At 41.5% G+C, this 24,912-nt stretch overlaps 1 protein-coding gene across 6 annotated transcripts in view; it reads left to right on the top strand.

Moving 5' to 3' along the window:
• The window catches only part of FAM168A (family with sequence similarity 168 member A), a 183,142-nt gene that overhangs the window by 149,002 nt on the left and 9,228 nt on the right, over positions 1-24,912 (top strand). For 4 of the 6 annotated variants that reach the window (XM_055320758.1, XM_055320756.1, XM_055320757.1 and 1 more), the window contains 3 exons: positions 11,812-11,892; positions 17,498-17,524; positions 22,745-22,870. In XM_055320758.1, the coding sequence (XP_055176733.1) occupies positions 11,812-11,892; positions 17,498-17,524; positions 22,745-22,870 (234 nt within the window). The remainder of the gene's footprint in view (positions 1-11,811; positions 11,893-17,497; positions 17,525-22,744; positions 22,871-24,912) is intronic. The other 2 variants (XM_055320759.1, XM_055320761.1) reach the window with 2 other exon arrangements.

Here is a 24,912-nt window from a genome sequence, read left to right as displayed (position 1 = left end):
TTATGTGCTTACCTAAGGAGCGGTTTTATTATTGGCTTTAACATACTGGCTTTTACATTTTCTTATCTTTTTTTTGTTGTTGATGATGGTAGTGGTTTTTTGCACGAAAGACATACCAAGTTAAGCCTCCTCTGGTTTTAGCAGCCTTCCTCTTCTAGAGCTCAGCCAGGGTGAATGACCCACACAGGTTGCTGGCTTTTTAACTGTAGGTTAAGTTCTCCCTGAAGATGCAACACAAGTCAGCACAATTGATCATGGTATTTCCCCTTTTTTGTTACCTCAGAAGGAGTTGCCTTGCCCTAACTGGGAAGAACAGAACCTTACTGACGCCCTTACAGTTCCATGGGGCTCACTAGTGGGAGGTTGGGTGGGTAGGCCTTAAATCCAATGTTTAGGCTACCTCGGATTCAAGTCTAGTGGGCAGGTCCCGAGCTAGCACTGTAGAATGGCTGTCTTCCTAGACCTGCAGTCTCCCTGGGATAGCACTCTCAACAGCCGGGCCTCCCAACTAGGAAGAAATTCAGATTCAGGCTGTTTTCTGGAGCCAACAGATTCAAGAGTCCATTTAATTTATTTTCTTTCCTTATGCCTCTTAAAGAAGCAACAAAAAGCCTACAAAACCTAGTTAGAATGTTTCCCATCTTACTTCCATAGCCTTTCAGCTCATAGCAGTAAAAGTGAAGTTTTGCTATCAGGATGGTGTTTTGTAGGCTCTGTCTCCTAGACATCTTTGTTGTCCTCCATCTCCTTTTTATCCCATTGTTATTGTTTTAGCTTTGCCTTTGGGCTCCAGCAGTAACTTCCTATCTGGCCCCTCCTCCAATCTCACCCACTCTGAACCCTTGTGCATAATTGCTGCAGGAGTAGGTAAAACACAAATCTGAAATTCCCAGTTTAAAATTCTCCAGTGAATTCCTGAGTGAAAAATTCCATCCCTTAGTGTGGCACTCAAATCCCTTCACAATCTGTTTTCAGTCTACCTTTTTATCTTCATTTTTTTTTTTTTTTTGCTTTTCCCTACACACTATAAATTCCAACTGTACTGAACTACTTGCCATTTCCCTAGTATGTCATACGCTTTCATGCTGTCATACCTGAAAGAAATATATATATTTCTTTGTCTCCACTCCTCCACACCCTTGACAAACTCCTCCACTCATTGTTCAAGACCAATTAAAACGTTTCTTCTTTTGAGGAGCCATTCCCAGCTTTCTCAGACCTGTTCTTCCCTCCCTCCTCAGTGTACACCATTATGATAACACCCTATCATTCTTGTATTATATGTCATATATATTACCTATAGATTAATATAAGTAAACTATATTATTTCCCTATTAGACTTTAAGTTCCTATGTAAAGAACCTTACATCTGGTTAGGGCAGAAGTAAGCATTTGCTAGATGTTAACTATGCTGATGTATAATGATGAAATCTGGATTAACTCATTTTCAGCCTTCACTGATCACCCATCACCAGAATCTTGTTATGTCATTTGATTTTTTTTTTTTTAAGTTGGGGGATAACCCATCAGCAGAAGAGTGAACAAAACAAGAAGAAAATTGAATTGCTTTAAGGGAAGAGGATTTATAAATTGAAGTCTGGCTAAAGGCAGGCAACCAGGAGAAGAGGTTGAAGGAATTAGATCTGTTGGATTTGGACAAGAGAAAGGCAGGAAGAATAACTGATATCTTCATATATGTGGAGGATTGCCCTGGAGCAGAAGGAAGAGACTGGTAGAACCGGGACCAGTATCTGGGAAGCTTTCCAGGGTTAGATACTTTGTGAGGCAGATTTTTAGCCAGAGTGAAGAATTTCTTAACTTACAGAGCTCTCCAGCAGGAGCTTTGACTGCCTGAACAGGTTGAGCTGCCATCATTAGAAGGCTGTGCTGGCAGAGGCTCTGTGGCCAGCTGTGTGGGCCATTAAAAAGTACTCCTGTACTGGGTGGCAAATTGGACTCAATCACCTCTAAACCTCTTGTAACTCTATTTCCTTGAATACGTGTAATGCTTTTCAATAACATAAACATGAGCTGTATTAGTATGCTGAGCAGGAAAAATAGGTTTTTGTTTGTTTATTTGGGTAACTGAACCATCTTTGACCAATTTGACTCTCCAGAGTAATTTTCTGTTTTCCCAGATTATGAAGCTGAAACATGGGGTGGAGGTGTTGGTATGGCAGCCAAATCCAGAGGGTTTATGTTGAGTGGAATCATGTTTTGAGGAGAGGTGTAGGGAAGTTGGTAGGAATGAACTTTGTCTCACTCAGCAGGCCTGGGTTCTATCTCCACTCTCTATTTATTTATAAGCTGTTTAAGGTAAGTCTAAGTTTCAGTATACTCATCTCTAAAATGAGACTATTAAGATTTTTCATAGAATTAGTGTGAAGATTAAATTAGATAAAGAAGGCCATGGATCCCTGGGTGGCGCAGTGGTTTAGCGCCTGCCTTTGGCCTAGGGCGTGATCCTGGAGACCCGGGATCGAATCCCACGTCGGGCTCCCGGTGCATGGAGCCTGCTTCTCCCTCTGCCTGTGTCTGTGTCTCTGCCTCTCTCTCTGTGTGTGACTATCGTAAATAAATAAAAATTAAAAAATTAAAAAAAAAAAAAGAAGGCCATAGTACTCCAAACATACTCAGATTCAAAATTATATTCTTCCTTTTGCCCTCTTCTTTTTGGGCAAATTGATTTTTTTTTTTTTTCTTGTTTGGGTTTTGGTCACTCTGGCCTTAGGGCAGGGAAGGGGGACAGTTTTTTCTTTTTCATCTTGAGCAGCAGACCTAAAATACCGTCTTTGCATAAGTGTCCCCCTACTCACAAAGGAGTAATCCTCTTTGTCTTTGTAAACCAAGGAGTTAGTCTTGCACTAGCCTTTTGATACTCTTGCTTTCTTCCTAAGGATCAAGGATCAAGTCATTTCTGACATAGTCCTCTGATTTGTCTTAGTATTTCTAATTTCCATATTAATAAAAAATAGCTTTATATTTCTTAAGTCCTAATCCTAGTGACAACAAGAAGGGATCAGATTGCATTGACATGTATAAAGCAATGAAAACATATACATCAGAATCCCAGGAAACCTGATCACTATTATAGCTTTCAGGATACAAAGGAGAAAAGCTCATTTGTGTCCACTTATTTTCTTCACTCTTGATCTTCAAAGAATATAAGGACAGAAGGGGCAGACTTCCTTTCAAGGACTAAATCATAGTTATTTGGCAGGTGTGGAAAAGGCATTGCTTTTAGGATTACCTTAACAGTTCCACCACTGACTTGCTAAAAAATCTTAGAAAGACACTTCACCTCTCCAAATCTCTGTTTCCTTATCTACAAAATGAGGGAAATAACATTAGTGTTTTTTTTTTTTTTAAGATCTTATTTTTAAGTAATCATTACACCCAGCATGGAGTCTGAACTCACACCCCAAGATACAGAGTTGTATGTTCCACCAACTGAGCCAGCCAGGTGTCCCAAACATTAGTGTTGTTTTGAAGCTCAAATGAAATCACATTTTAGGTATAAGAAGGTATAAGAATATCTTTTGTATGACAAATGAAAGAAATGTATATGGTGTATTATTTTGAACTCTGTATCTTTACCTCTGATGAGCTTCCACAGATCCAGGTAGCCTTGGACAACTGGGACCTGGAATGCATTCTGCTCCCTTGGGTCTTTGAGAGTCGATGAGAGTGTCTTTGGAGTGTGCTAGGAGGAGACTTCCAACAAGGAAAAGCCACAAACTAGCAAGTGCTACTGTGGCCTAAGCTTATAACTCAAGTGGTGGGAGACAGTCTCCCCTAAGCAAGTAAATATATTATATAGTATGTCAGGTTAAGTGCTGTAAAGAAAAAACAGGATGAGAAGAATAGCGATTAATGGAAGTTGAGAGTACTATTTTACAAAGAGTATAAGGTGACCTTTGAACCGAGTTCCAGAAAGAGGGAATAGAAAGGATAAAGGCTGAAATGGGAAGATACTTGATACATTAAGAACAGCAAGGAGGCCAGTGTGGCTGGAGAGTAGGTTAGCATGGGGGCAGATAGTAGCAGAGGAGGTTAGAAGGTGGCTGAGGCCCAGGTGGGTCATTAAAAGGATTTCCCTGTGATTGTCATGGGAAGTTACTGTGAGGCTTAAAGAGAGGAGTGTCATGATCTGATTTAATGTTTTAACAGGATCACTCTGGTTACTGTGGGAAACAGACTGCACAGAATTAAAGGTAGAAGCAGGGAGACCAATTATGAAGCTACTGCAATAATCTGGTAAGAAAGTGGGTAGGCAACAAGAGATAGTAAGATTCTGAAAATATTCTGTAAGGTAGAATTGAAAGGATTTGCTGATGTGGATGGGAGAGAAAGAATAGTATCAAGGATGACTCTAAGATTTTTAGCCTGAGGAACTAGAAGAATGAGTTGTCATTTACTGGTGTAGAGAAAACTGCAAGGAAACAGGTTTGGAAGGGAGTAGAAGGATAGAAAGTAAAGATTTATTTTTTAATATTGTAAGCTTAAAATAATAATAATAGATGACTTTGAATTCTTAACTATTTGCCTGGCTCTTGGTGCTTTGGGATCTTAACTAATTTAATACTTATACCAACTTACTAGGTAAGTAATAGTTCCATTTTACAGATGGGAAAACAGAGTGGCCCAAGATCACACACGTAATTAGTAGTGTTGCTGGAATTCAAACCGAAGCCTAGGTCTAGCTCCAGACACCACACTCAACCACTTACCATATAATCTTGATAGTATAGCAAGCATCCAAGTGGAGATGTTGAGTAGGCAGTTAGATACTCTATGAGTCAGGAGTTTAGGAGAGAAGTCCTGTCTAGGAGTATGAAACTAAGACATAGTGACAGAATTAAGAAGGTAAATTAGGGTCATCCCTGATAAAGGGAGACATGGTTATAAGAACTCAAAATTATGAGTTCAAGCCAGCAAAACAACCTTTGCCCTCAGGTGTGGTTAACCCATCAGCCCTGTTTCTTAGAACCAAGGAGAATACAAACCAGGCCACTTATGGATGCCCCCCCCAAAATGCTACCTTTCCTGCTTTTGTGTGGAATGCCCTTCTTCCTTCTTCTTATCCACAGCCAGGAATATCTAGTCCCCAGCATAATCCCTGACAGACAATAGGTACTAAGAAAATGTTGCTTAATGAAGGACCTTTCTTTGCCCACTCTCTGCCTTTATCATGACACTCTTCAGGCAGCATTCTAACTATCTACTTACCCATCTTTCTCCTTCATTAGTTGGTGACTCTCTCAAAGCCAAGGACACTGTTGGATTTGTTTCTCTTGTTTACAAACCTCTCATAGGGCAGCCCTGGTGGCTCAGCGCTTTAGCGCCACCTCAGCCCAGGGCGTGATCCTGGAGACCCAGGATCGAGTCCCACGTCAGGCTCCCTGCATGGAGCCTGCTTCTCCCTCTGCCTGTGTCTCTGCCTCTCTCTCTCTCTCTCTCTCTCTCTGTCTCTCTCTCTCTCTCATGAATAAATAAAGAAAATCTTTAAAAAAAAAAAACACCTCTCTCATAGCTCCAGTGTACAACCCCCCTGGTAATCTCTGCATTGGATACCTATTTTATGCCTTATTTGTGCTAGGCTTTAGAGATGCCAACATCAGCAACAGAAGGAGCAAGATGAATAATATCACTTGGGGACAAGGAAACAAAACAAAACCAGGAGTAGGGAGGAAGCCTAGTTTACCATTGATGCCCTTTTTAAGAGAGGGAAAGCTGGTGGTGGTGAAGAGATTCTCTACTGGCCACAAAGGCTATTTACCATAATCTTATGTTTGAGAAGTTCACATACTACTTGTCTAGGGTAAAGTGTGGGGAGGGGAGGGGGTGGTGTGTTGACAGAGAATGGGAAGGAGGAAGTGACCAAGAGCCATTGTATATAAGCAAATAAGCCATAGCTATGTCTTCAGGGAGCTTACAGTTTGGGGAGCAGGGGCAGGACAGGAAATATAAACCTGCCAGTGATGTACAGTGTGGTAAATTCTGTAATTAAGGATGCATGTGTCTTTAAATCTGCTCTGTTCTAAAGGGCAGAAACTACAGGTAGAGTTAAGTGAAGTATGAAACGTCATTTTCAGACAGAGTAGTCTCACAGTAGAGTAGGGGTCTCAGGAAAAGAGGGAGTTCATTGTAGAGATGCAAGGGCGGGGTTGAATAATCCCATGAGCATGTCACAGAGGAGGCTCTAGCCCCAAATGTGAGGGTGGACCAAGTGGCCTTTAAGGTGTGTTCTAGCATCAGCAGTCTGTAACCCTGAGTCCCTTTCCTTTCTCTTGGCCTGAGGATGTCATTTATAAGATGAAGAGGGTTGGAGGACCAAATAAAGCTCCTTCTATTCTGCCATCTTATATCTGCCAAATTCAAGTGAATGAAAAATAAGTCTACCTGGAAATACTGAAAGAGGATCCTGTAATTGCTCCCCAAAGTAAAAGGCATCTGAAATGAGAAAACAGGGGTGTAATTACCCTTGGCCACACAATCTCTCACATGAAGCTGAATATACATTTCAGCCATGAGACTGGATCGCTTTACTTTTCCAGATTAAACCCCTGACTTTCTTCTTGATATAGCAGACCTCCATAATACTTATTAAGAGACAAGTTGTCCACCTTGGTTCTAAAATCAGAAAATGACTGGGGGCGGGGGCCGTAAAGTGAGATCAATTTTCTTTGGAGTTGGAAAGGATTTTAGGGAAAGGCATATTAACAAAGATACATTATTAAAATGCAATATTTACAAATCCCAAAGAAGCTTTTAGGGATTTAGAGATTTAATCTTTGACTTTTAAAATCAGCTTTCCATCATCAGTCAAAATACCAATGAGCATTAAAAAGCTGCAGGGAGCAGTGAGACAGGCACTTACCTACTGCTAGTGCAAGTACAAATTGATAGTCTATCTAGGAAGCAGTTTGGCAAAGTAGGTGAAAACTCCTAGGTTGCCACTTCTCATCACTTCTGCTGATTTTGCCCTGTACTGAGTCCCATCATCTATTTCCAGGAGTTTGCAGTAGCCTCCTAACTGGTCTCTGCTTCTCTGCCCTGCCCCCATTATAGTCTGTTTTCAACAGAGTAATGAGAGTGACCCTTTTCAAATGAAAGTCAGATCATGTTATTCTTCTGTTCAGACCCCTGTAATCTCTTCTCATTTCACTCAGAGTGAAAGTGAAATCCTTTCCCTAGGACTGTAAGGCCCTGTGTGAACTGACCAGCCCTTTATCTCTCTGACTTCCTCTACTACTACTGTTCCCCTCATTTGTTCCACTTCAACCATTCTGGGAACTTTGCTGTTCCTCAGACACGTCCCATAAGCTTTCCACTTAGGGACTTTGTACTGTTTCCTTCATTTGAAGTGCTCTTTTTTTTTTTTCAGCTATCTACCTGGTTAACTCTATTTCCTTCAAGTCTTTGTGAAAATCTTACCTTCTAAATATGTCTTATACTGGTTACCCTATCCAATACCCTATTCAACCCTCCCTCCAACACTCTGGCACTTCTGACACTCTCTACCCTGCCCGTTTTCTTTTCTCTTCTCCATGGCGTACTTTGGACTGTGTTTACTATTTATCCACTGCCCTCTCCCACCCTTTAAAAATATAAGCTCCACAAGTACAGGTTTCACAGTGTCCGGCACAAAGTTGATACTCAAATATGGTTGAATGGATGAGCTTTAAAAATAGCAATGTCTTTTGACCTAGAAATCTCACTTCTAGACTCGTTCTTAAAATAATTGGAGATGTATTCAAAGATTTATTTAGGTTGTTTTCATAGCTGTATTTATTATACTGAAAAATTTCAAACAACCTAAACGTCTAAAACAGAGTGATAATTAAATGATTCGATCGATCTGTATAATGGAATATTATAAAGATATTTAAAGTAATATTTTTTAAGAATATGTAATTATATGGGAAAATGCTTATAATGTTAAAGTGAAGAAGTAGAATGTAAAACTACATATACCCACACCCTTACTTCACACCATATACAAAAATGGATCAGTAATCTAAATATAAGAGTCAAGGCACCAGGGCAACTCATTTTGTTAAATGTCTGACTCTTCATTTTGGCACAGGTCATGATCTCAAGGTTGTGAGATCAAGCCCTGCATTGAGCTTTATGTTGGGTGTGGAGCCTGCTTAAGATTCTGTCTCCCCAACTCCCTCTCAAATAGAGAGAGAGAGAGAGAGAAGCAAACAAGCCAAAACCGTAAAACTCTTAGAAGAAACCATAAGGTTAAATCTTCATGACAGTGGATTTGGCAATGGATTCTTAGATATGACACTAAAAGTATGCAACAAAACAAAAAAAAAATAGGTAAATTGGACTTCATCAAAATTAAAAAATTTTGCATATCAAAGGTATTATCAAGAAAGGGAAAAGACAACCCATGGGATGGGAGAAAATATTTGCAAATTTTTATATTTGCAAATGTTTGCAATGATTAGGGTTTAATATCCAGATACTATAAAAAATTACTAAAACTTAACAAAATCAAGCAGCTCAATTTTTTAAATAAGCAAATGTTTTGAATATGCATTTCCCCAAAGAGGTAATGTGAATGGCCAATAAGCACATGAAAAGATGCCCAACATCATTAATCATTTGGGAAATGCAAATTGAAATCACAGCATGAAGATACCACTTCGTGCCTATTAGAATGACTATAATAAAAAATAAAAACTATGTGTTGGTGAGAATTTGGGAAAATTGGAACCCTCATACATTGCTGTGAGAGTATAAAATTGTGTAGCCTGTATGCAAAAACAGTTTGGTGGTTCCTCAAAAAGTTAACCATATAATTACCATATGATCAAGTAATTCCACTCCCAAGTATATACCCCAAGGAATTGACAACACGGACTCAGAGAGATATTGTACACCAATGTTCATACCAGCATTTTCACAATATCCATAAGGTGTAATCAACCTAAATGTCTAACAGTAGATGAATGGATAAAAAGATGTGGTATTTACAAACCATGGAGTATCACTCAGCCATAAAAAGGAATGAAGTTTCAATACATGCTAAAACATGGATGAATCTTGAAAACATTATACTAGGGCAGCCCCAGTGGTGCAGCGGTTTGGCGCCGCCTGCAGCCCAGGGTGTGATCCTGGAGACCCGGGATCGAGTCCCACATCGGGCTCCTTGCATGGAGCCTGCTTCTCCCTCTGCCTGTTTCTCTGCCTCTCTCCCTCTCTCTGTGTCTCTCATGAACAAATAAATAAAATCTTAAGAAAAAAATATATATATACATACATACACACTAAAGGGAAAGAAGCTAGGACGCCTGGGTGGCTCAGTTGGTTAAGTGATTGACTCTTGATTGTAGCTCAGGTCATGAACTCAGAGTTGTGAGATCAAGCCCTGCATTGGGCTCTGTGCTGGGCGTGGAACCTACTTAAGATTCTCTCTCGAAAGTGGAACCCTCTTAACATTATTGGTGGGAATGCAAACTGGTATAGCCATTCTTGAGAATGGAGGTTCCTCAAAAAGTTAAAAACTACCCTAATAATCCAGCAGTTGTGGTACTAGTTATTTACCTAAAGGATACAAAAATACAGATTTGAGGGGCACCTGGGTGTCTCAGTCAGTTAAGCATCTGCCTTCATCTCAGGTCATGATCCCAGGGTCCTGGGATTGAGCCCCAAATCGGGCCCCCTGCTCAGTGGGGAGTTTGCTTCTCCCTTTGCCTCTGAAGCTTCTCCTGCTTGTGCTAGCACACTCTGTCAAATAAATAAAAAGTCTTTAAACAAAACAAAACAAAAATGCAGATCTGAAGGGGCACATAAACCACAATGTGTATAGTGTGTAGCAGCATTTTCAACAATAGCCAAACTCTGGAGAGAGTCATCTATCCATTGACTGATGAATGGATAAAGAAGATGTGACATATATGTACAATGGAATACTACTCAGCCATCAAAAGTGAAATCTTCCCATTTGCAACGATGTGGATGGACCTAGAGTAAATTATGCTGAGTGAAATAAGTCAGTCAGAGAAAGACAAATACCATATGATCTCACTTATGTGTGGAATTTAAGAAAGAAAACAGATGAACATATGGGAAGGGGAGGGGAAAATGACAGGGGGAAATAAACCATAAACACTTTTTTTTTTAAGATTTTATTTATTCATGAGAGACACAGAGAGAGAGGCAGAGGGAAAAGCAGGCTCCTTGCGAGGAGCCTCATACAGAAATCGATCTCAGGATCATGTCCTGAGCCAAAAGCAGACGCTCAAACACTGAGCCCCCCAGGTGCCACAACCCTAAGAGACTCTTAATAATAGAAAACAAACTTAGGGTTGATGGAGGGAGGTGGAGGGGGGTGATGAGCTAGATGGGTGAAGGGTATTAAGGAAGGCACTTGTGATGAACACTGGGTATTGTATGTAAGTGAATAATCACTTAATTCTACTTTAGAAACCAATATTGCACTGTATGTTAACTACGTGAAATTTAAATAAAAAAAAAAACTCTCCCTCTGTCCATCCCCTTCCCCCCTCTTTAAAAAAAACGTGAAAGAAGCTAGACACAAAAGGGCAGTGAATGATTTAATTTATATTAAATATCTAGAATAGGCAAATTCATGAAAATAAAGTAGATTAGAGGTTAACAGGAGCTATGGGGAAAAAGAATGGGATGTAACTGCTTACTTCGTACAGAATTTAGAGTGATTAAAGTCTTAATAACAGCGGGGATAGTTGTACAACATTATGAACACAGTTCATGCTACTGAATTAATTATATACTTAATATGGCTAAAATCACAAATTTTATGTTACATGTATTTTGTCCAATAAAATTTTCAAAATAAGAGGTTCCCCACTGGCTCAGTTCATAGAGCCCATGACTCCTGATCTTGGGGTCATGAGTTCAAGCCCCACATTAGGGAGTAAATTGTACTTAAAAAAAAAAAATCTATTAAACATAAAAAAAAAACCCTATATATAATAGGCAGTAGCAGGCTGGATCTGGTTTGTGGGCTTTCTAGAACCAATTGTGAGCATTTTTTCCCAGCTACCTCTTTTGACATTAGTAGCTTGAAATTGGCCATGGTGGGAGTATTTCTACCATGGGACTTAGTGAATGCTACAAATAGAGCTCCACTTCAATCCCCTCAAGCCAGTTGTTAAGTATTTACCAGAACACCACTGAATATACGTATATAAAAATGAGTAGGAAACTATCTGGAAAGATAGCTGTTACTACCCCTGGGGAGCGGGGTAGTGTTGCAGCAGGAACGAGAATAAACTTAGGCTTTTTACCATATACACTTCTATGGTGTTTCAGTTTTTTTGTTTTGTTTTGTTTTTACAGTAAGTATAGAGACATATAGTTCTTTTACTGCTTTTAAAAAATAGAAAAATCTGCATATGTTGGGATTGTGGTATTGGTGAGTTTTCTCATAGAGTTAAAAGCTGGTCACAGGGCAGCCCCGGTGGCACAGCGGTTTGGCGCCGGTGGCACAGCGGTTTGGCGCCGGTGGCACAGCGGTTTGGCGCCGCCTGCAGCCCAGGGCGTGATCCTGGAGACCCTGGATCGAGTCCCACATCGGGCTCTCTGCATGATGCCTTCTCTCTCTCTCTCTCTCTCTCTCTCTCTCTCTCTCTGTGTGTGTCTATGAATAAATAAGTAAAAAATCTTTTAAAAAAATTAAAAATAAATAAAAGCTGGTCACATATACTGTCTGAAAAGGCCCACAGTGAGGCTGAAGGCCAAACCTGGGACTTGGATTCTGTTTCCTTTTCTTTCCCAACTAATTGGGTTTTTTTGTTTGTTTCTTCATAGGTTACCCTACAGCCTACCCGGCAGCAGCCCCTGCCTACAATCCCAGCCTGTACCCCACCAATAGCCCCAGTTATGCTCCAGGTAAGGAGAAAGTGGAGACCGCAGTGATGCCTGGGGTGGGAAGTGGGCTCTGTTTGGAAAAACACACCCACCTGTTGGCCTTTCCCTATCCTTAATTGTCTTGGACTCATCCTGTCCAAACGTGATTCTCTTAGGAGTCCCCTCTAATAACTGGGGCAGTTGAGACTCAGGGTTGGGGTGGGAATAGAATCTCCTCCATTCTCCTTAGGATTTAAGATTGGCCAATCTCTTCTCTGCTAGCATATCTGAGACATGCATCCTCCTCACAGAACCTTTTCTGCTCTCCTAAACAATGTCCAAATCCACTCTTTGCTTAGTTTTCCTTAAGACTGCCATTGAGACACACACAGATGCAAATACACACTCACCAGACTTCCTGGATATGGATTTGGAAGAGAGTGAGAGACTTGCCACCAGAGGATAAAAAACTGGTTTTCAATCTAAGGCAAGGAACCTGTATTTCAAAAATAAGAAAGGCGTAGCACTCCTTCAATGGAAATTGAAATAGATTTGAAAATGTTGAAAAAGTTTTAGTTTAGGCTAGGAGCAATGCAGAGGTCTTACCACTGATACTAACCCTCGTACTTAGGTGCTTTAACATTCAAGGGGCTGGAAAAAGAGTATGGACACTGCATTTAAAAAGTCCTGGGTTTGAATCCTGATTACTCAACTCACTAGTTTGTGAAGCCTTGGACAAGATACCTCATCTTTCAGAGAAATGTGTTACTCACCTTAGAGGTGTAGATGGTTTTATCTGAGTTCCTTTTCATTTACTCAACAAATATTTATATGTTGAATGTCCTCCACATTAGAATAGAGAAAAAGAGCCATCTTTGCCTAAAATAACTTACAGTTCATTTGGTAGTTGGCATATAACCAAATTCATAGCTCTGTGATGAGTATTTGTGAAGGGAATACCTGTAAGAAGAGAGGAAGCAGAAGAGAGAACAACAATCTGCCTGAGGTTGAAAGTGTCCAGGAGGCCTCACAGGGGGCCTAGCAATAGAGGCCTGAGTGAGGGAGAAGCAGGAAGCATTCTTTAAAGCATACAAAGGAAGAGTTGGGCATTCCAGGCAGAGTAGAGCCTGGGCAAAGGAATGGTAGTGTGAGGATGGTTGAAGCACACTGGGGTGGGTGTGGGGGTGGAGATAAAAGAGGGATCTGAACTACAGATGTCAAGTGTATCCAATCAGCTTTAAATAAAAAGCATCGCGAGTCTTCCGTGAGACTCAGCTCTATAAGCTGAGTGGAAACCGAGCCTTGGAAATCCCTTTCACAAAGATGGCGCTGAAGGTGAAGAAGGAAGCCTCTGCCCCTCCCAAAGCCGAAGCAGCAGCCAAAGCAAAGGCTTTGAAAGCTAAGAAAGTGGTGCTGAAAGGTTTGCACAGTCACAATAAAAAGGAGATCCATAGGTCACCTACATTCTGACGACCCAAGACCCTGCATCTCTGAAGGCAGCCCAAATATCCTCAAAAGAGCGTCCCCCAGGAGAAACAAGCTTGATCACTATGCCATCATCAAGTTCCCCCTGACTACTGAGTCAGCCATGAAGAAAATAGAGGACAACCACACACTTGTGTTCATTGTGGATTTCAAGGCCATTAAGCACCAGATCAAACAGGCTGTGAAAAAGCTCTAACATTGATGTGGCCAAGGTCAACACCCTGATCAGGCCTGATGGAGAGAAGAAAGCATATTTTTGACTGGCTCCTGACTCTGATGCTTTGAATGTTGCCAAACATCATCTAAACTGAGTCCAGCCGGCTATAAATCTAAATTTTTTCACCATTTAAAAAAAAAAATGAACTACCGACGTCCATGGCCAAGATGTGGAAGGGCCTTGAATGCCATGATAACACCCGTTTTCTTATTTAATAGTGATTATTCTAGAGTTAAAAAGCTTGAAAAGACCTTAGAGGTCCTCCAATTCGGCCTTTTCTCTTGATAGGGGAGATCCAGAGACAAGCAGTGTTTTGTCCAAGTTACCCAGTGAATCCGCAATAGCATATGGACTGGAACCCTTGGCAGATCTTCTGGTTCTTGGTCTCATGTTTCTCTGTGCCAGTCTAGCACTCATCCTACCATCATTCCCTTTCTTCTAGAATATTTGTATGAGAGAAGAACATGGACTATGTCAGAACACCTGAATCTGAGTACTGTCACTTCATAAATTAACAACCTTAAATCACCTGACCCCTCTGAACCTCAGTTACTTCATTCTGAAGGAGGGATCATTTTGTAATTGAACACACATGCACATACTATGAGCCCCCTCTTTTTTGGGAGACAGGAACTATTTTAATGCAAATAAGTGATGTTAACCCCCTAAAGTGCTTACATAGGTGTGTCATTCCATAGACATTTATTTTGGCCTTGAAATGCCCAAGGCACTCGAAGATACTGGATGTGATTCAGACTTGAGGGAAGTAAAGTCATTGCCCTCAGAGCTTGTGAGGGTAGCAGTTATCCACAGGCTAAAAAAAATCTCTATCTCAGCATTAATAGTTTATTCTGTATTCACTTTTAGTCAATAAGATATATATTTCCAAAAAATGTATGAGACAGAAACAATAAAAACTGCAGAAATTAACTCTGATAAAAGATTTAATCAAATTTGTTAAGTTCTTTCTTAAAAACTACGGCATTTTGATTATCAAGTATCTCACAATATAGAAATGATTTTTTTAAAAAAGATTTTGTTTATTCATGAGAGAGAGAGAGGCAGAGACATAGGCAGAGAGAGAAGCAGGCTCTGTGCAGGGAGCCCTATGTGGGACTCGATCCCGTGACTCTAAGACCATGCCCTGGGCCAAACACAGATGCTCAACCACTGAGCCACCCAGGCGCCCCTAGAAATGATTTAAATCTAAATGCTATGAGATCTGTGAATTGGCTGGTCTAAAATAAAATTAGGTGAGTAGTTGCAGAAGGTCAGCTAAGGTCAGGAATGAAGAAGATATATTGTCTGTATAGTCAAGAGGTCACCAGTGACCTGTAAAGCAGAGTTGATGAGATGGAGACGCTGGAAGTGAAAAGCAGGTAGAGCCTGCTCTTACAAGAGGCTTGGCTACAATACAAGGGCAAGGAGAACAAGGGGAGGTGGGATTAAAGGAGGCAGTTTTTAGATAAGAGCGTAGTGAAGTAAGTGCTGATGGGAAGGAGCGAATGGGGAAGACAAGTCAGAGATGTAAAAGGATCCGGGCCTTCAAGGAGGCTATGGTGAAGTGGGAAACCTAGAGCTCTGTTCTCTTTTTTGTTTTGGGGAGCAGGTGGAGTGGGGTGCCTCACACAGGATGGCAGCTGTTCCTCTCAGACTAAAGAAGAGGTCACAGATGGCTGTGCTTAGAAAAAATCACCCAGTGGAAAGTGGAGAGTTCTTGTCTAATAGTTTTGATTTGCCAAGAGAGAGGTGAGGGTTCTTATGGAGAGAGGTCAAGGTATGAATGCCTTACTGGAAAGAAAAGGTAACACAGCTTTGTAACAGGAGGCCTCACTGAGGGTGGAGGCCGTGAATTCATCAAGGCTTTAATTTCCAGCACTGGGGCATTTTCTCATAATGTTTAGGACTTACGGTGATCGTTTATGGAATTGTTAAGGATTAGTTTGGCGAGAAAGTGGGAGGACAGAGAATAAAAATAAATAGGTAATATTTGTTGAATGGATCCTATGTGCCAGGGACTATTTAAGCTTTTTACGAATATTGACTTGTTATCTATTACAGTAAACCTTTGAAGTCATTATTATTGTTAATTTCATTTTCCAAGTGGGAAAACTAAAATTTACAGGAGTTGGGAACTAGCCCAAAGATCCAAACCCAGGAACTACTACCACAGCTGAATTTGCTCTGCAGTCAACCAGAGAGAAATTAAAGGAGTTAAACTAGAGCAACCAGACTAAGAAGAACAGATAGGAGGAGCCTAGGACTGTGGAATAAAGAGATGAGATTGGAAAGCTCCAGGCATGTGTAAAGTACTAATAAAGTCTTAATTTTAAAAATAAAATATCAGCCCAAGATTTTTCACAATTTTGTGTTTTCAAAAGTTCAGCATATTTCTAAGCTATGATTACAGCAACCTGACCATGGGTTTCCTTAGAAACCCGTACAGTCCACTATAGAGGGTGGTGTTAGCACATTGTGTCAGAAAGCCCCAAATTAGGAGTTGGAAGGACTGGGTTTCTAGCCCTAACTCTTCTACTGATTTTGGTGTAACCTTGAGCAGATTCTTTTCCTTTGGAGTTAGACACACACACACACACACACACACCTGCACGCACAATTGGTCTGTTTCACATTTTGGGAGGCCAGCTTCTGCATTCACTAGGTCTCCTGACTGCCATAGGGGAGCTCCTGCTGAGGAAGAGCTGGCTCAAGGACAGAGAGGGCAGTGTAGGTTACTCTCAGCTTCCTGCCAGAATCAGCCATTTGTGATGCCATGAGATGCCTGCAGGGTAAAAGTCTGCAAAGGAGCCAAGCTCTCAGGTTTAAATTTCTCTCGGCTTCTTCAAGGAGACCAAGAAGTTGCTTCAGAAAGAGCTATTTTTAGCAGCTGTGAGTACTCTAAGATGTCATCTGTTCAGGATGCAGGGTAACATTTCACTCTTTCATTGGTTCTGAAAGCAATGTAGGTACTTGGAGCTTTTTTCTGAGTTCTTAATGACTTCAGGGATCTTATTTAAGAACTATTTGGCCACCCCCCCTCCCCCCAAAAAAAGAACTATTTGGCCCTGCAAGAGGCAGGGGCCAGGTTTTCAGAATCTAGAAACCAAAGGATATATCGCATTATTGGTAATCTTACTTGAATATGAAAGGAAAAGATAAACAGAATAACTAACATAGATAGAAATGAAACACATAGTCACAAGAGGTCTGTTTATAAATCACTTTCATCTACTGTCTCACTTGATTTCATGGCAATTTTATAAAGTACAAATATATTGTTCCAATTTTGCATATGACAAACCTTAGGAAAAACAAGGGAAAGGAATATGCCTGCCATATTCCAGGCACTGTGCAAGGCATGTTACAAATGTTAATTCCTACTTCAGTCTTGTGTAAATTGAATCTTCCTGCTCCCAGTTTTGCTCAGAGGTTAAATAACTTGTCCAGAGTTGCACAGCTAAAAAGCAGCGGAGCTGGAATTCAAACCCAGTCTGTCTGACCCTACAGCCTATCCTCCTTCTGTAGCACCGCACTCTCCTGGAGGTTTCAAGTGAAGTATCTCTGCATTGGTCCTAGCCCATGAGGCTTTACAGAGAGTTCTTCAGAGTCCAGAAGTGATGATTTTGTCCCTGAACCTTACTTCCTCTAGTACACAAAGCCTCTGTCATGTGTGAAGTCCTTCTACAATTCAGAGAGCACTAACTTGGGTCAGCTACCTGGAAGATGCCATAGCATCAAGGAGGCACTTCTCAATGAATGGGCTTTCCTGGATGGCAAGTCTGTCATTCCCTCCGGGGTAGAGGCACTTCACACCGTCTGCATTCACTGTTTTTATGTCACCTGGGGGAAACTGCTATCTTGAGACAGTCTGTTTTTGTAACTGCAATGTGTACTACTTTGCACAAATTCTTAGTGGTAATTTCAACTAACATTTCTATCCAACAGAGTTTCAGTTCCTGCATTCAGCTTATGGTAGGAGAGCTATTTTTCCTCATCTGTATTATGGCCTATGAATGTGTTATCTCATAACAACGGTAGATCCCCTCTCCTTCCCTCCCCAAATCCCATTCCTTAGGCTTGGGCTCCCCCAGGTGGCTCAGCAGCAGTTCCTAAAGCATGCAGGAACATGTCTGATGGTGCAAAATCATGGGTTGGAGACACACATAAACCGTCCCCTAGGGCAGCAATGAAGGATCATGGCACTAAAAGGCGTCTTTCCCCTTCCTCACCTCTGGGGTCCCATCTGACCTAGGTCAAAAACTTTCACCCTAACTTGGCTACTGAATTCAAGCAATCAAGTGAACAAAATTCTTCAACCTGTATGGCTCCTCTGTTGGCTTTGTGGCAGCTCTTGTGGAGGAGTACCTGGATTATGCCTATAAGAACCCAAAAAAAGCAGTCTGCCCGAGGATCAGATTTTCTATCTCTGTTGGCAGTCTGACATGTTTGAAGACCTGGTTGACTTTAGATACAATCTGTTCCCTTAGCCCAGATCTTGAGCTCTGGCTCATTTTCAGGGCATTTTCCTGGATGGTGAGAGGTGAGGGCCAAGTGTGCTAAATAAGCAAGGTCCTCTGGGCAGTGTGGACTCCAGGCCTAAGGCACCACAGGAACTTCTGGGCACCTGTGAGGGTCCCAGCAGTGTAACTGGACTAGGTCCTTTTTGTCACAGACAGTAAGGGACCATGGGAGGGAATCACCACTTTCACTACCCTCACCTGGGCTGCTCAGGATAATGTTTTCATTAAAATCTCTGCACACTTTCTTAACTTTTAACCTTGAATTGTTTGGACGTTAAATATTGAATTTGTGTGTGGCACATCTTTCAGGAGATGAGCTGTGAAAATTTCTCCTTGCCACTGCTGTGGGCTGCGTGATCTTGGGCAATTTACTAATGTCTCCAGGCCATAGGTAGTATTTTTTCCAGATGCTCTCTTAGGTCCCTTTAAGTGTAAACAGCCTATCCTCTTATAATTATTTTATTTTATTTTATTTATTTATTTATTTATTTATTTATTTATTTATTTATTTATTTATTTTTAAGTTTTTTCATAGAGACACAGCTAGAGAGAGAGGCAGAGACACAGGCAGAGGGAGAAGCAGGCACCATGCAGGGAGCCCGATGTGGGACTCGATCCCTGGTCTCCAGGATCACGCCCTGGGCTGCAGGTGGTGCTAAACCACTGTGCCACCCGGGCTGCCCTAATTTTTTTTATTTTAATTTTTGCTAGTCACGGACCTGTTTCTCTTGTTATTTATGGGAGTCCATTTTTTGTTTGTCTCAGGATATATGAACTTGAACAGAAGGCTCCATAAAAAGTGAGAGAAACTCTCATGTTTCCTCACCCCTCTAATTATAGCATCTTAAATAGAAATACTAAAAAGTATGTGTGGGACTCTTAAAAACTGTTTTGTGCCAGACCCTACACTGGCCCTTTAAAGATACAGACCATAAGTCAAGGACCCTATTCTAAAGGAGCTCACAGTTTAGTGAGGGAGACAGATAAGCCAGCAAGTATAGGAGCGTCTAAGAATCACAGAAACTGGGATAGCAAACCATATGTATGTGCAGAGGCTGTGGTCAAAGGGTGGGGAAAAGAAAAGACTTCATAGTAAAGACAAACTCATGATTGATGGATTAATAGATTTTTACCATGTGGCATTTGGGGAAATACATACCAGGAAGAGTGAACAATGTGAGCAAAAATACAGAGAAGTGACATGACACTCCTTGGCATAATTTTGGAATGATAAAGTTTGTGTGGCTGTCATGTAGGGTTGGAAAGTGAGAACAGTGAACGTCTAGAGAGATCACAAAGCTAGGTCATGAGGGGCTTTGAATGCCATAAGAGAAGTTCAGCTTTAGCCTAAGCAGTGGAGAACCATGGAATGTTTTTAAGATTTTGGGATTAGGTTTAAGTCTTAGAAATATCTCTTTATTGCAGCTTGGAGATTGGATTTGGCAGGTTTAAAAACAGAACAATGAGGAAACAGTTGTAGTGGTTCAGTTAAGAGCTGATGAGAACTTAAATGAAAGCTGCCCATAACTATGGGGTTGGAAGATGGACAGATAGATACCAGAATTAGAAACTGTAAGACTGGATGACACTTTACTTTTGATCCTCACATCAACAGTATGAAACAGTCAGGGAGGGATTATTACTGCTATGTTTGAGACAACAGAAGTGAAGTTTAGGAAGGTTAGGTGGGAAAAAAAAAATGTTAGGTGACTTGCCCAAGGTCCCCCAGCTAATAAGTGGCACAGCCCAGGCTAGAACTCAGATTTCCTGACTTACTGCATTATTCAGGATGATGGTCCCTTGCTGCCTCTCTTCCTTGTAAGTGTGCTTAACAGATTGTTCAAGTGTCAGAGGGCATGAGGGCCCCCATATCCCGGGAAGTGAACAACCCAGCACCTGGATGTGGGCAGCATGCTGTGACTGGGCCATGGCCCTTCACCGCCAAGGGTTCTCTCTGTCTCTCCTTTCTAAATTGAGGAATGACACATATACAGTAGTACCTAAAGCACACTATAGCCTCAAATGTATAGCTCAATAATATTTCACATATGTATACACTTGTATTTAACTACCATCCAGTTCAGAATATAGAACATTTCTAGGAGTTCATACCTTCTATGACACCCAAAAGCAGGCATGCCTGCCAGAGCAGCCTCCTCTCTTACTATACCTCTAAAGTTTCTGTCAGATTGTCTTCATCCCACAATTGAGCTCTGAATTGCTATCACCAACAGAATGGGTTACTTTAGAATTGTACATGGAAGACAAAGATCATATAGTGCAACCAACCAATGAGGAGGTCCAGTTGACAGCTAATATTTGTTTTTTCTAGTCTTCACATTTATTCAGTTATTTAAATTATTAAGTATTCAGATATAGAGAGAAATATAGAAAATACTAATATTTGTTTTCTTTTTTAATGAAACCAGAAGAAAATGCACACTTCTCCAAGAACATACATAGTTTACTTCATTCAATCAGATAAGACATAATCAAAGGCACAGTCGCACTTGCTTCTTTCCTGGTTAATCTGGAATGTTATTTTATTGTGTGTAATGCTGTCTTGTTCACTCTCTGGTTGGCGTGTGGCTTTGTTGCATCCCCAGCTGGCCCATAAATACCTTGTGTGCGGTGACCATGACCCACGTGTGTTCCTGTCCACCGTGGCGCTCCCCTCAGTGCTGAGTGCAGTGTAGGCTTCAGTTACTCTTTGGTTAATTTTGATTTACTTAAATTGTCATGCAGTCCTTCAGACTAATGTCAGACTTTTGGCTTATGATGAAAATTATGGTAAAGTATACACCACTTGGGGAAAAAACTGGACTGGAACAGGACCCAAACTCTCTGTGGCTAAATTCAGACCTCCTGCTTCCTTGTGTAGTCCCTATGGGGTCTTGAGGACATCTGACTTCTCAGAACTACATGTTTCACTTTTTAGAGAGTAGTTTTGAATGACTAAGGCTTTCAAGCCACATTGAGTGGAAAGTTCTAAATTTGGAGACATCTTGATAAATTTTTCAACACTAATTGGATCCTTTATTAATCCCGACTCCCCACCCCCAGCCCCACCCCATGCTGGGGAAGAGAAACCTAAGATAATTGTTTAAAATTGACTGCCCTCCTCCCAATGTTGCCTGCAGAGCCATGTCTTGATGTCCGGCAATGGCTTTGGACTCTGCATGGAATTCTGCTGGATCTCCATTTCTTCTGCCAGAATTCTCCTTTTAGTGTCACTTTCCTGCCCATGATTTCCTTCTCATTTCTTAGCATCTGCTGTATATATTGCGGGCCATTAATGCAAGTACAGTGTCAGCCCAAAACAGCTACACTTCTAGCCTTAGTTCAGCAAAACAGAGTCCTTGACCTCCTCCTCTGGCCCCAGTACTACCATGACTGAAGGAATGAGAGGCATTACCTGTTATCTGGATGGGCAGGGTGGTTATGGGATCTCTCTGGAGGTGGACTGTCCTTGCCCTGGTGGAATTAAAATGTATAGGCATACTTCTCATGCCACCCTGTTTTGCCTTAGCCTCTTGTTAAAAATGTTTCAAGTGTATACAGTTGTTGCTAGTGTAGCCTCCCCACACACACACCGGGCAGCCAGTCCTGCTCTTCTTTAAAACTCCTCATGTCTAAGATCTTATTTGAGTGCAAAAGATACTGTTAAAATGATTCTTCCTACTTTAAGTAGAAATTTGGGTCAAGAATGGTTTCTCCTCTAGGAGAAAATATATCAAGAGAAATCTCTAAAATGTAGGCTTTTTCCCCCCCTTTGAAACCCTCTTTCCTCTCTCCTTCCCACAGGATACCACGAAGGTAAGTTTTTTGAGTCATTCCCCACTTCTAGATCATATGAAGCATCATCCTTCAAATTTCTCAAGCTGAGCTTCAGGTCAGCCTGAGAAGTCTCTGCAGATTTCTTTCAAACTGGGCCACATCTCTATTTTACACCTGCCCCAAGTTTGACATATAATTTCTTAATAGCCCAGCAGATCCTCTCTAATTCACGAGAAGACATCTCAGGTAGGGCACCAAGAGTACCTTTAGCAGGAGGATGAAAGGTGTGCAAGAGGGTTTTCTGTCTGGCCCAAGCAGGGTGCACAGGAGGAGTAGGAAGTACCCCACTGGACAGCCTGTACCTTCTGAACTGCCAAAGCTCAGTCCCTTTAGAAGAGATGACAGTCCAGCAAGGTTCATGTTATGTGGTAATTCTCTTGAGGTCTCTCTTTGACAACAGCTTATTAAATATCTACCCCTAGGTGAGATTTCAAGCATAAAAAAGGAGTACTCAGTTGATCTGGCCTAACACACAAAGGCTCCAGGTTGCTACATATTACTAAAAAAGCCCTTAAGGACTATCCCAGAGCCTTAGGCCAGAATGTCAGGCAGTGGTATTCATAGGCATCTTCATGGGTTTTGGTAGGGTGTAGAAAAACCTGGCTTTCTCAGTGTAAACTCAGAATTCCTTAGTTTCAAATCATTTTGAAGGCTCACTTTAGCACTCCTCCCAACCCACTCACCCATCTCAGAAAGGCTGAACCATCCTGTGTGTCTGAATAGGGACCTTTGGGTTATATGTTTCCATCCAGCACAAGACCCTTGCTTTGTGTCTGTGATTGGTGGTGCCCACTTCTTATTTCTGCCTAATGCCATTCTTGTGTCTTCCCTTAAGCAACTCTGCTGATGAAACAGGCTTGGCCACAGAACTCGTCTTCCTGTGGTACTGAAGGCACCTTCCACCTCCCAGTGGACACCGGGACCGAGAACCGAACTTACCAAGCATCCTCTGCGGCTTTCAGTAAATACAGCCTGTCTCCTCCTTTCCTTGTTCCCCTTGGTTGGGACTGATTTGACTCTTAGGAAGAAAGGAAAGGGAACTTTTAAAAACTGACATTATAAGATATTGTTTTAAGAGGTTCTCCTACCCACACAAAAAATTGACCTTCCTCTTACAGAAAAGGTCATCCTCTTTGATCATGTACCCAGCTTTGGGGAGACCCGAAGCAGTGAGGGAGGGCAAAGGAAGTATGCACCTGGCCAACAAGTTTGATTAGGGAAGAGCTGTTACTGCATTTCAGGGGAAAGAACAGAGGGCACATTTGAAGGTCAGTGGACCTTTGGACAGAGAAGGCTCCTCTAGCACAGCATTTCTCAGCCTTGCCACTATGGACAATCTGGACTAGATAATTCTTTGTTGTGGGGGGCTAACTGGTACGTTGTAGGATGCTTAGAATCCCTGGCCTCGGCTTCCTGGGTGCCAGCAAACTCTCATTACAGCAACCAAAAATATCTCTACAGACATTTCTAAAGATCTCCTGGGGAGGCAGAATTGACCTCTGCATGAGAAACACTCCCCTAGTGGAAGCTACACTGTGGGAGCAAGATATGTACATAGAGTCCTTAGGGGAGACAGAAACCATCTGGCCAGATTGGTTACATTCATTTTGAGATTCAGTGGGGTGACTCATGGTTTCACCTTCACACCTGATTTTTTTTTAAATTTTTATTTATTTATGATAGTCACACAAAGAGAGAGAGAGAGAGGCAGAGACATAGGCAGAGGGAGAAGCAGGCTCCATGCACTGGGAGCCCGACGTGGGATTCGATCCCGGGTCTCCAGGATCGTGCCCTGGGCCAAAGGCAGGCGCTAAACCGCTACGCCACCCAGGGATCCCTCACACCTGATTTTTTAATATGAGAAAGCTCAACTGGGTAATGAGGACCAATGTTTAGAAGTTACTGAGTGGCATTTTGACTCCACAGGAGACTTTATGCCTTGTTCGTCCTATCCAAAAGAGGCATAGCTGGCTTTGGATTAGGGGGAGTGCTTATTTCTTAAGTTGTGCCAGCAGGGGTTTGACATACCCTTAGAAGGATGTTGCAGACTAAGCCTGATAGTCTGTGGTTCAGTAAATTATTAATCTATTAAACAGATTAGAAGAATATGCTGCATTTTTTTCTTTTAAAATATCCAGTGTTATTTTCTCCTTAGTTACCATTACCCCTAGATGTCAACATCAACTTATATTTAAACAACATAACTCTCACATGTTAGAGGATTTGCTTTCGTAATAACTCCCTCTCTGTGGTCTCTAATCTACACTAGAGTCCTATTATTATGGTGGATTTTTATTCAAGTTTAAAGCTGAAGCTCAGAAAGGTAATATGTCCAATGCCTTCTAAGTAGCAAGCAGCATAACCAAAAAGAATCACTCAGGTTAAGTTTACTGACTTTTTTTCATGAGATTAATTTTATTCATTAAAAGAGGGATGTCAATAGTAGGGAGTTTTTCCAGGTACCTCAAGTGGAATGGAATGAACATATACATAAACAGGCTTGTACATATATATTTTCTCTTAAATCCACACATAGGGTTGTAGGTGCATAGAGACACACCTACTGTAGCGAAACAGAAAGAGGCCTGGAGACCAAAAGAGTTGGATTCTAGACTTAGTTCTGTATAACCACAGATAATTTGGATAATTTGTGTCCATGATTTGGACCTAGGTTTTTCCAACTGTAAAATGAAGGGGCTGGACTAGGTCATTTTAAGATTCTCTCTAGCTTTTAGACTCCTGATTCTGTCACCTTGGTGCTGTGTACTCAATACTCACGACCCCAGCTGGGACTTCCTTTCTAGGGTGCCCATAGTTGACCAACTAGCCTTCACTCACGTATCTCCAGGGTACTCATTCCCTCCATACAACCCTTTCTACGGTGAGACTGTCTGAATCGTAGGCAGCTTTGCTTTCTCCTTTGTGGAAATCTTCCTGAAGTCCCATCGAAATGTTCAGTAGCTACTCCCACTGTCCTCTCACAAGCTATCACAGTTCCTGGAA

Source organism: Nyctereutes procyonoides, unplaced genomic scaffold, assembly GCF_905146905.1.
Source record: "Nyctereutes procyonoides isolate TBG_1078 unplaced genomic scaffold, NYPRO_anot_genome, whole genome shotgun sequence".
NCBI lineage: Eukaryota > Metazoa > Chordata > Mammalia > Carnivora > Canidae > Nyctereutes > Nyctereutes procyonoides.
This window is presented reverse-complemented; position numbering and strand designations above follow the sequence as displayed.